The 11,275-nt window shown below is 55.7% G+C and overlaps 3 protein-coding genes across 3 annotated transcripts; 1 reads left to right on the forward strand and 2 right to left on the reverse strand.

Moving 5' to 3' along the window:
- The first annotated feature begins 93 nt into the window (after nucleotides 1-93).
- LOC141578239 (uncharacterized) lies at nucleotides 94-6,224 on the forward strand. Its single transcript, XM_074367877.1, has 10 exons — nucleotides 94-219; nucleotides 292-378; nucleotides 459-620; nucleotides 1,372-1,439; nucleotides 1,805-1,908; nucleotides 3,505-3,572; nucleotides 3,863-5,092; nucleotides 5,180-5,269; nucleotides 5,500-5,591; nucleotides 5,676-6,224. Exons 1-10 carry the CDS (start codon nucleotides 94-96, stop codon nucleotides 5,770-5,772), a joined length of 2,124 nt encoding a protein of 707 aa, XP_074223978.1. The 3' UTR covers nucleotides 5,773-6,224.
- SPMIP1 (sperm microtubule inner protein 1) lies at nucleotides 1,519-8,435 on the reverse strand. Its single transcript, XM_010947555.3, has 2 exons — nucleotides 7,612-8,435; nucleotides 1,519-6,080 (listed from the first exon to the last, which is right to left on the reverse strand). Exons 1-2 carry the CDS (start codon nucleotides 8,030-8,032, stop codon nucleotides 5,971-5,973), a joined length of 531 nt encoding a protein of 176 aa, XP_010945857.1. The 5' UTR covers nucleotides 8,033-8,435; the 3' UTR covers nucleotides 1,519-5,970.
- Nucleotides 8,436-8,570: 135 nt separating this feature from the next.
- ATP6V1F (ATPase H+ transporting V1 subunit F) lies at nucleotides 8,571-11,181 on the reverse strand. Its single transcript, XM_010947556.3, has 2 exons — nucleotides 10,926-11,181; nucleotides 8,571-9,042 (listed from the first exon to the last, which is right to left on the reverse strand). Exons 1-2 carry the CDS (start codon nucleotides 11,081-11,083, stop codon nucleotides 8,841-8,843), a joined length of 360 nt encoding a protein of 119 aa, XP_010945858.1. The 5' UTR covers nucleotides 11,084-11,181; the 3' UTR covers nucleotides 8,571-8,840.
- Between the last annotated feature and the right edge of the window lie 94 nt (nucleotides 11,182-11,275).

The following is an 11,275-nucleotide window of genomic DNA, read 5'->3' on the forward strand; positions in this document are numbered from 1 at the left end:
CTTGCTCCTGTCCCCAGCTCCTGGTCCTCCTCCTCTCCTGAGGAGTGGCAGAGGGAGAGGAAGGCGGGATCATCTGCCCTGGCCCCCTACCCCATGGAGCAGGCAGCCACTCCTGGGGGCCGAGGGCTCCCTTGTAGCCTCAAGCAGGCCTTGGCCCTGTACCAGTGCCTCTTCCGCTGCCCTGCAGGCTTGGGTCAGCTCTGGGCTGCCCTGCAGCAGGTGAGGGCGGTGGGGCACTGTTTCCAAGGGGGCGGGCTCTCCGTGGGGCCTGATTCCACTTTGCCTCCCCAGGTACAAGAGGGCCAGGCCTATCCCTCAGGCCTGGAGCTACCCACCGTGCTGCTGCAGATGGAGCGGAGCCGGCGGGCCCAGGAGCAGGTAAGGTCCAGCCGGCCAGGGGATGTGGCAGAGGGCAGGGTGGGTACCCCTTCACATTCTGGCACCCTGTCTTCCTGCAGCTCCTGTGGGACTTGGAGCTGCTGACCGGGGTGGGGCTGGGCCTCTTCTGGCCCCACCGGGCCCAGCTTTGTGGTCTGAGAGGCCAGGGCCAATGTGCATGGAGCCAGTGCAGCATGCCCCATGGTAGGATGGATGGGGGCTCTGAGCAGTGGACGAGTTGGGTAAGCTGAAGGCAGGGGGGCAGTCAGTGGGACTTTGGGACACTTAAAGTGGTTGAGAAATAGAAGGGCTTGGAGATAGAGGGATCTGGGTTCAAAACTCTGCTGACACTCCTTGTGATTGTGAGCCTGTTTCCTCATACGAAATGAGGAAGATAATAGCTCTTTCTCAGGGGGCTGCAGGGAGGACTGTACCTGGTACCCAGGACTGTTCCGGCTCGTTACCATTCCATAGTGAACTATCTTGGTCAAATCAACTGCGTGGTGACACCTAGAAGCCTTTGGACATGGCTGCAGTGTGGGAGGAAAGCAGGCCTGGTGGGGCCCAGAGGGCAGAGGCACTGATTCCCAGGGTGCCTCTGAGATGAGACCCTGAGCAGCCCCAGTGCCCGGTCCCTCCCTCCAGGAAGGAGGGTGCTGTGGTGACTGGAAACTAGGATGTGCCTCCCAGTCCCAGCTCAGCCGTCAACTGCCCGAGGCCTTTTGGGCAGGTTAGTAGCTGTGGCAGGAGAGGGTGTTAGCGATGACCACTGAGGAAGTGTCCAGCCAACACTTTTGGCCAGGACTACAGTCTCAACTGAAGGCTAGAGTGGGCAGGATGGATCCATTTCCAAACTCCTTCACTTGGAGGGGAAGAGGAGGGTGGTCACACAAGGACACGGATACCAGGAGGAGGGATCACTGGGGGCCTAGAGGTCGCCCACTACAATGGAGGATGATGCCCTGTGGACTAGGCATCCCCCAACCCTTCCAGAGTTCCAGGCTGTGCTCATCGCCTCCTGCTGAGGACTCCCTGAACCAGACTCATCAGCTCCTGGAGGGGTGAGCCTTTCTCCCAGGGAATTTCATCCACTCCATGTTGCCACACTAAGCAACCAAGCACTGGGTCCTTTGTCCTGTCTCTCTCCATAGCCCTGCCCATCGACCCCTCCTCATGCCCCCAGCTCTTCCTGGGGCTCTCACTCAATTGTATCCATACATATGGTTGCCCACAGCCCCTGGAAAGGGTAACCTCGAGTTCCAGCTCCTGGGACCCAGTGATGGGTACAACTGGACTGAGCTTGGGTGTTGGAGTGGGATGGCTTAGCAGCCTACTGGGGGCAGGGAGTCTGGGAGGCAGGGTGCCGTTGTCTCTCCAGAGCCCAGATGCAAGAGGTGCATCTGAGGCAGTCTTTGCATTCCTGCAGGGGGCAGTCGGTGGACCCATCATCAGCCTGGGATCTAAGTGAAGCCAGGAGTAATGCAGACCCAAGGTGGGAGAGCCCTGGCATGCCTGCAGAGTCCACGCCTGGTACGTTGACAGGAGGGGTTAGCAGCCAGGAGAAGAGGCGTCCCTGGGCTGGAGTGGCCAGCCTAGGTTGGGAGGATTGGGGAAGCCCTCACCCCAAGTCCTGGGATTTCAGTCCATCCTCACCTATTCCTCGCCTCGTACCTTTTGGGGGGTGCCAGGGACACCCAGGGACAACAGGTGGGTTTTCTTTTATATGCCAGTTCCACCTGATTAGTACCAGCTGTCTCAGGCACTGTGTCCAAGAGGATTCTAAAGCTAAGCTGGGGTTCAGAGAGGAGAGTGCTGGGAATCACTGTCCACGGCTGCCCAGGGAGGAGGGTTGAGTGGCCACTCCAAGCTGCCTAGTTGCCAACTGCATGCCAGGCACTGGGGAGAAACAGCACAAGAGAGACTTGGCTCGTCACTTGTCCTCATCTCTAAGGAAATCATAGCCTGGTGAGAGAGTATGACAATAAACAGGCGATCAGAATTCAGTAGGATGGATTCTGTGAGCCCTGGGCCTGTTAGTTTAAATGAAACAGGCTCTCAAGTGATTTGTTAAATAATAGGCCTGGCAAAGTCCTAAGCCTTCAATTGTGCCATCATGCCCGGGAGAGAGGAGGAAAGTGCCAATGATTATTTCTGACTGACAGAGAGATTTTTACAAGTATATTATTACTTGGGAAGACATTGTGGGAGACATCAATTACAACACTACAACCAGAGAAATAAATGACCTAGTAAGACAACAGATCAGAATGACAAGGGGACAGGGGTTGGAGGTTATTTTCACAGTTCATAGCAATAATTTCTAAAGGCTTGGGAGTCTTGTTAGATTCTTTTGTTCAAAACTCTTCAAAAGACAGATTTGTTTTCACAGAAAGCATTCCCATTTGGTTACTGTTATGAATATTCACACATCCATATTGCATAAATATGGCATTTCTTGTGAGAGTTCTCAATTTAAGACCTTACAAAATCAAGTTCTTTTAACTAGTTTTATGGATGCAAAACAATGCTCCTTCCTCCACAGCTGCAAAGGAGCAGCGACATTTCATCTTTTTTTAGATTCCTTTTGTTCATTAGGAAGACTTGCAGTTTTTAGGTTAGCCTCTGGCCTAAAATTCCACTTCTTGAATTTCACTTGATTTTTCTGTCAGAAACCAAGAAAGAGCTAAGGAGGATTATCCTAAATAGTAAGAAACTAAGGTCCATATGGTGGGGCTGGGCAGGCACACAGGGATAAAGTGGGGGGTGTCCTTATGAAGGACTGACAAGCCAGGTAAAAACAGTCCCTTCCTGCTCCTGGGCCTCCCCTGGTGGTTCTGAGGAAGAGGGTGTGCAGGTTCCTCTGAGGTGGTCCTTGGCTGGGAGGATGAGGAAGATGGGGTCAGCTGTTGGCAGGCAAACCTGACAAACAGGCACATAGCAGACTGTGTAAATAAAAGGGGAGTGATGAACTGTGACAGCCTTGAAATTCCAATACCAGTCCTCAGGGTACCTCCCTGCTTCCGTGCTGGGGACTCCCTAGGTTTCTTGGTTCTGGTTCTGGTGGAATATGGGGGGGGGTGCTGGGACAGGAGCAGAGGGCTCCCAACATCAGTCTTTGTCCCGCAGGTTGCTTACAAGAGCTGAACCCCACGACCACCAGCAGTTTTGGGGAACCAGGAAGCTCAGAGTTCAAGGTGAAAGGGTTGAAGGGTCCTGGGCAAGACCCCTCTCAGATTGGGGATAGCAGGGGTGGGGTTTGCCTGGGAGAAGGCTGCTGGGGTGAGAAGCCCACTCACTGCCAGGTGGAAGAAGGGACTATCAATGAAGCACCTTTTCTATTATATAACATGGATTTAATGAATTCAGGAAAAAAGGCAACGGGCCCACTGGGGCAACCACTGGGGTCTCCAGGGTTCCATGGGGGACATGGCCCTAGCACAGGGGGTGCCTCAAAAACCTGGGACAAAGTGTTTTTCCTTCCTAGGACCTGGCCCAGAGGGATGAGAGAGGCCAAGCAGAGCCCACAACCCAGAGGCCCGGTCGATCATCATCCAGGAGCCTACAGGAGAAAAAGCTTGCTCAGGGAGCCCCAGGACCCTCAAGCTTCCCCTCCCAGGGCCTGTCAGAACCCCAAGATCCCCTGGAGGGGCTGGGATGCAGCCCAGGCCAGGAGAGAGCAGAGCTTCAGAAACTGCTAAGGACTGAGATGATTCAGAGTCAGAGAGAGGAGGAGCCTCAGGAGCAGAAAGAAGAGACCCCTCAGGATCAGACAGGGGAGGCCCCCCAGGGGAAGGACAAAGACTTTCCTCAGAGGAAGAGAGAGAAGACACAACAGGGTCAGAGTGTGGAGGCTACGCAGGCTCTGAGGGAAGAAGAGGTCCCTGAAGGGCAAAGGTGGGAGGCCACCCAGGGTGAGAACAAAGAGGCTCCTCAAGGTCAAGACAGAAATCACTCTAAGTGTCAGAGAAAGGAGGCCCTCTTGGAGCAGAGTGAAGATTCTCCTCAGGGCCCGGAAGTGAAGATCCTTCAGTCTTCCGAGGGCAGAGGCTGTCTCTCACAAGCCCTGGAGGTGGCTCAGGGAGAGGCGCCTACACTGCCCTCGGAGGAAGGCGGCTCCCTGGGAATTCCGGGGGACTTCTGCAGGTCCGTGGGAGAACAGATGCCGCAGCCTGAAAGCCGGGAGAGCCCAGGCCCCCGGGGAAGGACTAACCAGCTGATGCAGTTTAAGACTGATGCCTGGATAGGAGAGTCGGCATCGGCCGTGGGAGAGCAGGGACCCGCCCGGGAAGGAATGTGGGTTCCCCTTCCGACCCCGAGGCCCCCAGCCCAGCCGCCACTCCCAGGCCCAGGAGTGGTGATGCTAGCGGCCCGACACACTGGGGACTCCGGGCAGCTGGAGCGCCTTGCAGCTCCCTCGGGGCACCCGGGCCTGGTGCGCGATCCGCACGCGCTTCAGGGCCCGGGAGGAAGCCCCAGCCCCACGGAGCAGGAGGTGGGCGGCTCCACGGGGCTCCCGGGCGCCCTCGGGGAGTCGAGGGGTGGCGCCGAAGCCCCCAATGCCTCGAAGGCCGCTTGGCCCGAGCCCCCGGGCAGGAAGAGGTCGTCGGCGGGTGTGAGCGCGGTGCAGCAGGAGATGGCTCTTCAGCGGCTGCTGGAGCTGCACCGTGAGGCTAGGCGCCGCCGGCGGCAGGACCGTGAGCAGCAGCGGCTCCGGGTGCGCGGCCGGGCCGGGCGGGCGGGCGGGCATGCTGTCGGGACACCGAGGCGCGGCGGGGCGGCCGCTGACAGCCGCCTCCCCCAGGTCCTGGAACGCCTCCGCATCGCCAGGAACCGCCACTGCCGGGTGCACCCCCTGGGACCCCCACCCAACCCAGCTCAGCTCCCACCACAGGCAAGACCCCCCCCAGGAGAAGGCAGTGGGGCCGTAACGACCCTACCCGGGCGGGAGGCGGCAGCCGAAATGGGCGCGACCTAGGGCCCTCGGATGTGCTTGCGCCACGCACTTGCAGTGACACCTGCGGAGAGCGGGAGGGGCGGGCCTTCCCGGGTGCTGCCCCCTGCTGGCCTCATCGAACCCGGGCGCTGGGAGGCGCGGACGCTCAGCGCTCCGTACCGCCCCAGGAGGACGCGGCCGGGCAGCGGCGCGCCCTGAGGGAGCAGCTGGAGCGGGCGCACCGGGAGAGGACCGGGCGGCTGCGGGCTCTCGGAGCCAGGTGAGGGGGCGAGCGGGGAAATTTGTGGGGTGGTGGCAGTCCTCTTTCCCTGGCATCTGGGGTAACAGACCACTCTCTCTCCAGGAACACCCAGAACTTCCAGCAGCTACTCTGGCCCCCTGGCGATGAGGAGCCTGGAGAGTATCGCTCACCATTCCCAGACTCCTCTAGTCACTGCTGAATCCTCAAAGGGATGATTAAGAGATGAGGGTTAAGGAAAAAGCAAGAGGACAACCTGCAGGTCAGAGAGATACAGAACGGCCCAGAAAGCAGCCTCAGCGCCTGGGAGAGCCAGACACAGACACACACGGCAGCCTTGCCCCACCAAGAGGTGTGTTATTTCTTTTTATCCCCCCTCAGCCCACTGCCTGGCCTAGGGTCAGAGGGCCAGGTCCCGGGGGTCAAGCAGTGCGAAGGCCCCATTCTTGCGGAAGAAAGATTCAATGCGGCACATCTTGCAGGAGACCAGTTCTTGCTTCACTGGGGGGCCTGGGAAAAGATGTCAGAGACCAGGAATGGGTTCCTGGGAAAGGAACTTGCAGAACATGGGAGCCCTGCCTGCATAACCCTAGGAATCTGCCTGTGTTGTATCCACTTTTGTAAGTGTGAAGAAATAAAAAGAAGTGCTTCTGAGGAGTGTGGGCTATGGGAAAACAGGGAGCTGGCTGGCTGCCCAAGTCAGCAGTGATGGCCCAATGCCAGTCGTCTGTGTACCACCATCTCCCCCAGCCTCAGGATCCTCCACGGAGGCCATAGTGGGACACCCAACCCTGCTTGTTACAGGGGCAGACAGAGCTAGACTTCTCTGGGGCAGTTTGGCTTCCTTCTACCTGCTGCTCCCATTTTGAGCTCACCTCCTGCTTTTGTCCAGAAATTGCTCCCTTTCCTCCCTCTTTAGGGTCCTGGGGAAAGTAGGGGGACTTTTTAAGCAAAGTTTCAACTGTTTATCCCCAGCCATCCACCTTTTCTGCGCAGCCACTACAGGGGCTGGAGAAAACACGTGACTGAGTAGTCTCACTTAAAATTCACGACCACAGTCAGCTCTGCATCACCCAGCAATCCCGCAACACTCACTGGCCTATTCTTTTTCCCGCACCTTGACTCTTCATCTCAAACTACACCTTTGCCTCTGCTCCTCTCCCTCCCAGCTGATGACCGTGACTCAGTCCAGATGGACAGCCTTCTCGTCAACAACATCTCCCTACCCCTTGCCATCCCCCTGCCGTCTCCTGTTTGATTAGGCCTCTGCCGGAGCTCCCTGGGTGAGCTTGCCCAATCTCACAGCTTTAAAGAGCACTTGTATTCTGATGACCCCCAAACTTGCATTTCAGCTCTGACCTCCCTCCAGATGGGACTCCCATACACAGCTGACCTACTGACACCTGTCTTCACACACCCCCAGCCCTGCTTCCTTCCCAGTTTCTCCTGTTGTAGCTGCTTCAGCCAAACACCTGGGCATCACCATTGCATTCTTTTCTTCTCTCATTCAATCCATCAGTAAGTTCCACTGATTCTTCCTCCAAAGCACCTGGAATCTATTTCAGCTCTACTGCTAATCACCCTAGTCCAAGCCACGGTCATCTCTCGACAGGAGAACTCAACCATCTGCTAGCATCTACTCTTGCCCCTGAAAAGGCCATTACCTAATGGATAAGGTGATTTAAGTAAATCAGTATCAGTCACCTGTTTAAAACACTCCATGGCTTCCCCTTGCACTTAGAATAAAGCCCAAACTCCTTCTCCTAGTCACTTAGCTCACTCAGCCTTTAAGGTCCCCAGAGAGGCCATTCCTGACAGTGCAGTCTAAAGCAGCACCCGCACCCTCCCCCATCACACCCTAGTTTCATCATGGAACTTGTCCCTCTTGCTCTTAAGTTTATGGCCTGGACCCTCCACTAGAATGGACGCCCCCGAAAGGAGTGTCTATGTATCTCATGTTCCTAGTGCCAAGAGCTCTGCCTGGTGCATGGCAGGTGCTCCGTGTTTGTGGGGTGAATAATCCCGGGAGGTGGGGGCTCACCCAGCTGCCAGCCATATGTGAAGTTGGTGGTGATGGGGAAGAGGTAGCGCATCTCTGGCATGTCCAGCTTTCGGGTGTTGAGGTAGCGGTAGCGGCCCTGGAAATCGTGGGAGATGCCTTCATACAGCAGGGCCCGGGTGGCAGGCAGTACTGGGTACATTTCTGACTGAATAGGAGCCTCCGGGGCAGGGCCGGGGGCCTTGGAAGGAAGTTCTTTGGGGGCAGGCGGTGGGGAGAGTGGGGCTTTAGGGGGGAGGGTGGGCAGCTTGAGGGGAAGGCGGGCTGCAGCCTTGGCCTTCTGCTTGGACTTCACCATTGACCCATACTTGTGGTGCCATTCACAGCGCAACATCTTCTCCCTCAGATATTCCTCCTTCCAGAAGTTCTGCCTCACCGTGTCCATGTTAAGTTGCCGAGACATGGTGGTAAGGGAAGGAGCAGGATGAAGGTGACTGCAGCTGAGTGCTGAGCACAGCAAGCAGAGTCCTTCTGACAGCAGGTGGCTGCCCAGGACCAGTCACTTGGCAACAGTGCATCACCTCACACAGGGCCAGGGTTCCACTAGCCATGCCCTCAGCACACCTCACATGCCTTGTGTGCTGAGGCAGCCGCAGGCCAGGGCCCACTGGCCAAGAGCCTTGACCCCCAAACCTCTGATAGGACCCAGACTAGTATCAAAGACTTACAGGTTTCCTGTGAATTCCGCTTCCATCCCTTGAAGTCATGTCCCCTCCCAGCCAATACAGACTCAAGTCAGGGAACCAGGGGTCTGGATGCCAGCCTCCTTCATTCCTCCCTGCCAAAGCTGGTCATCTCTGTTTCTGAGGACTCTTGGCACAATCTCCTCAGTCCAACTCTTCTATGTTTGAGTCTTTGGCGGAATCTTTTCCAGCCCTGCCAATCCAATCCCCACCCAACGGCCTCATCCCACATGTGTCCTTTCTAGCACCCAGCCTCAGTTTGGAGAGAAGCAAGAACGTTACTTTAATTTAACATCAACAATGACACTGTGTAACAGCACAGGGAAGAGGTAGTGGAGAGAAGACACTCAGGCTTCCTGTACCCTAACCAGCCTTGATTTTAATGGCAGAGCGCCAGCAACCTAGAAGCCCCTCGCCTAGCCTCTCAGTGGAGTGGGAAGGGGCAGGGAATTGGAAATCAGAGGCTCAAATCTTAGAGAAGGGCTGATGGCAAGCCTCGGAAGAGGCTGCAGGGCTATGGGGAGTCCCCTAGCGGAGGTCTTCAGCCGTGAACATGCCCCTGGCCCTGCGCAGGATGGAGTCCTTGGCAGCATCATAGGGGTGCTCCTTGGATGGGATCTCCAGGACGGCCGGAATGGAGCGCTGGTGGGCATCAAGCGCATGCCGCACCATCTCTGCGATGTACTGGTTGATGAGGATGATGCCAATGTCGTCCCGGTTTAGAAACTGCCTGTTGGGAGAGATGAGAAGGGAGTCCAGGGTGGTCCACTCTCAGTTGGTGGGCTGGGCTGCAAAGGGGAGCAGGCTTGATCCAGAGAGCACAATGGACAAGGGAAAAGGTTGCTATCTTAAACTTGCTCCATTCTATTCAGAATCAATTTCATTCAAAAGCTAAGGGCTACAGCTTCTACCTCCCCAGCTTGGAAGGCTCCCAGCTGAACTGATAATGAAGATAAGGGTGCATGCTGGTGTATTCCATATGCTGCCTTTATGTAAGAAAGGAGAGGATAAGAATACATATGTCTGTCCTTTGTATCTGCAGAAAGATAACGAAGAAGCTAAGTGGTTATCTGTGGGGTGGAGGAAGGAGGTAATGAAGTAGAAGAGGTCAGGGGTGAGAGTATGACTTCTCAATGTGTGTATCTTTTAAATATTAATTTAGAAACCACATGAACACATTAACTTTTCAAAAGAAAACATTAAATTTTTTAAGGGGGCACTGTTGAGACCACTCAAGGTCTATGCTGCTAAGGGCAGGGGGTAGATCAGAGGGGAAGTTTGGCCTGAGTCAAGAACACAACACAGGAAGAGGAAAATTAGTGACCAAGGAAATCACACTTTCCACATAGAGAACCTGGCGCTGGGCTCTTACTTTATGTGATCCATTCCATGTGACCCATTCATTAATTTATTTACTCCTTAAAAACTATTTACTGAGCACCTACTCTGTGCCAAACACTAGGGAAGGTTATACTTAATGATTTCTGAGGTCCCTTTTGACTGGAAACTTGGAAAGTTCTTGCAGTAATATTTGTTCTTCTCTCAAGACAACTTGGGTCACTCTACCAGACTGCTTAGGGATCAGCAGAGATCAGCTCCCAGGTAAGGGCCTATCATCCCCCAGGCAGCGGGAACCAGTTTCAGCCGGCAGCTCAGGACTGGGCTGTTTAGGGAGAAACAGGTAAGAGTGGTTTGTTCCTGAGACTTGGCACAGGGGCCCTAGAGAAGAGGTGTGGGAAAAAAGGGGGGATTGGCACCCTCAATTCTAGTCATCAGGACACCTCCTGGATTAAGGGACATGCCTGCACCTACATTTTGAAACTACTGCTCTTAACCCAGGACAGGAAATGCATATTTGAAGTGCAAGGTCTTAGCAGAAGGTAGGACACAGTCTTGATATTCTGTCTACTGTGCTAAGGGCAATGGGAAATTCCAAAGCAAACAGAAGATAGCGGCACAAGCAGAGTGTAGACCTGGCTTAAGGAAGGCAGAAAGAGTGGGGACCAGGTTCAAATCCCTTCCCTGCTCAGTCTCTTAAGCATTGTATGACTTTAGTAGGCACCTTAACCTCTGAACTTTTTAGTTTTCTACCTGTAAGTGGGAATACCCACTCCCTACCTTACCTCACGATTGGGGCCTCAAAGGGATATGAAAATAAAGAAAGCCGAACTCACTGCCCAGGTGTTCAGAGTGTGTGGTTCTTTTAGGGGTCAACTCGCAAAAGAGTGCTTGCAATGCCCAAGCCTGCTCTACGGGTGAACTGGGGAGGCCCCTGCAGGGAAGCTGAGTCTGGCCCCCTCCAGGGCCTAGGCGCTCTAAAAGCCCAGCTCCGGCGGGGCAGGTTGGGCCGAGCGCGGCGCCAGCCTGTCACGAGCTCTGTTCCCCTTCTTTCCTGACACACGGTCATGTGAGGGGGGAGCTTCTGGACCCGACATAGCCCCGGTCCCATACGGAGGTCTTCGCTCCGGAAGGGCGGGTGGACCGACTTCCCTGAGCCTGGAGGACGGGGTCTGATACTTCGGTCAAGGTCTGGAAGCCTAGTGCCGCCCCCACCTTCCCGCGCTGCCACTGGGCAGCAAGAGGGTCCCGTTCAGGCCTCGCGGGCTACCGTACCGGAAAGTGTCTTCGATCTCATTGATGGTAGTATCCTTCTCCACCACCAGGAAATTAGGGTGGCGGTTCTTGTTAAGCTCCCCTATGCCGCCCAGCAGGAAGCCAGTCACCGTGTCCTCGTCTCCGATCACCGCAATTAGCTTCCCCCTCCCCGCCATCCTGACAGCCAGGCAGAGATCAGCCGCGACCGCCGATGTCACCGAAGCCCCGCCTCCGCAGCGCACCGCCTTTTCGGCCGCACCTCCACTCGTTAGACATGCGCGGTTCCACCACTCCGCCTCCCAGAACATGCGCATTAACAGCAAGAGCGCCTGAATGTGAATACGCCTGCGCCATAAAGAGAGGCCAGA

This window comes from Camelus bactrianus, chromosome 7 (genome assembly GCF_048773025.1).
Source record: "Camelus bactrianus isolate YW-2024 breed Bactrian camel chromosome 7, ASM4877302v1, whole genome shotgun sequence".
Lineage (NCBI taxonomy): Eukaryota > Metazoa > Chordata > Mammalia > Artiodactyla > Camelidae > Camelus > Camelus bactrianus.

Bases quoted from the DNA above. Each gene is read 5' to 3' on its own strand.
- LOC141578239 (XM_074367877.1), top strand. From the start codon at position 94: ATGGAGCAGGCAGCCACTCCTGGGGGCCGAGGGCTCCCTTGTAGCCTC. The intron at 379-458 runs GTAAGGTCCAGC...GTCTTCCTGCAG, and splicing joins GCCGGCGGGCCCAGGAGCAG to CTCCTGTGGGACTTGGAGCT. The intron at 5,270-5,499 runs GCAAGACCCCCC...GTACCGCCCCAG, and splicing joins CAGCTCAGCTCCCACCACAG to GAGGACGCGGCCGGGCAGCG.
- SPMIP1 (XM_010947555.3), bottom strand. From the start codon at position 8,032: ATGTCTCGGCAACTTAACATGGACACGGTGAGGCAGAACTTCTGGAAG. The intron at 6,081-7,611 runs GTGAGCCCCCAC...ATCTTTTCCCAG, and splicing joins CACATATGGCTGGCAGCTGG to GCCCCCCAGTGAAGCAAGAA.
- ATP6V1F (XM_010947556.3), bottom strand. From the start codon at position 11,083: ATGGCGGGGAGGGGGAAGCTAATTGCGGTGATCGGAGACGAGGACACG. The intron at 9,043-10,925 runs GTACGGTAGCCC...CTCTCCCAACAG, and splicing joins GAGATCGAAGACACTTTCCG to GCAGTTTCTAAACCGGGACG.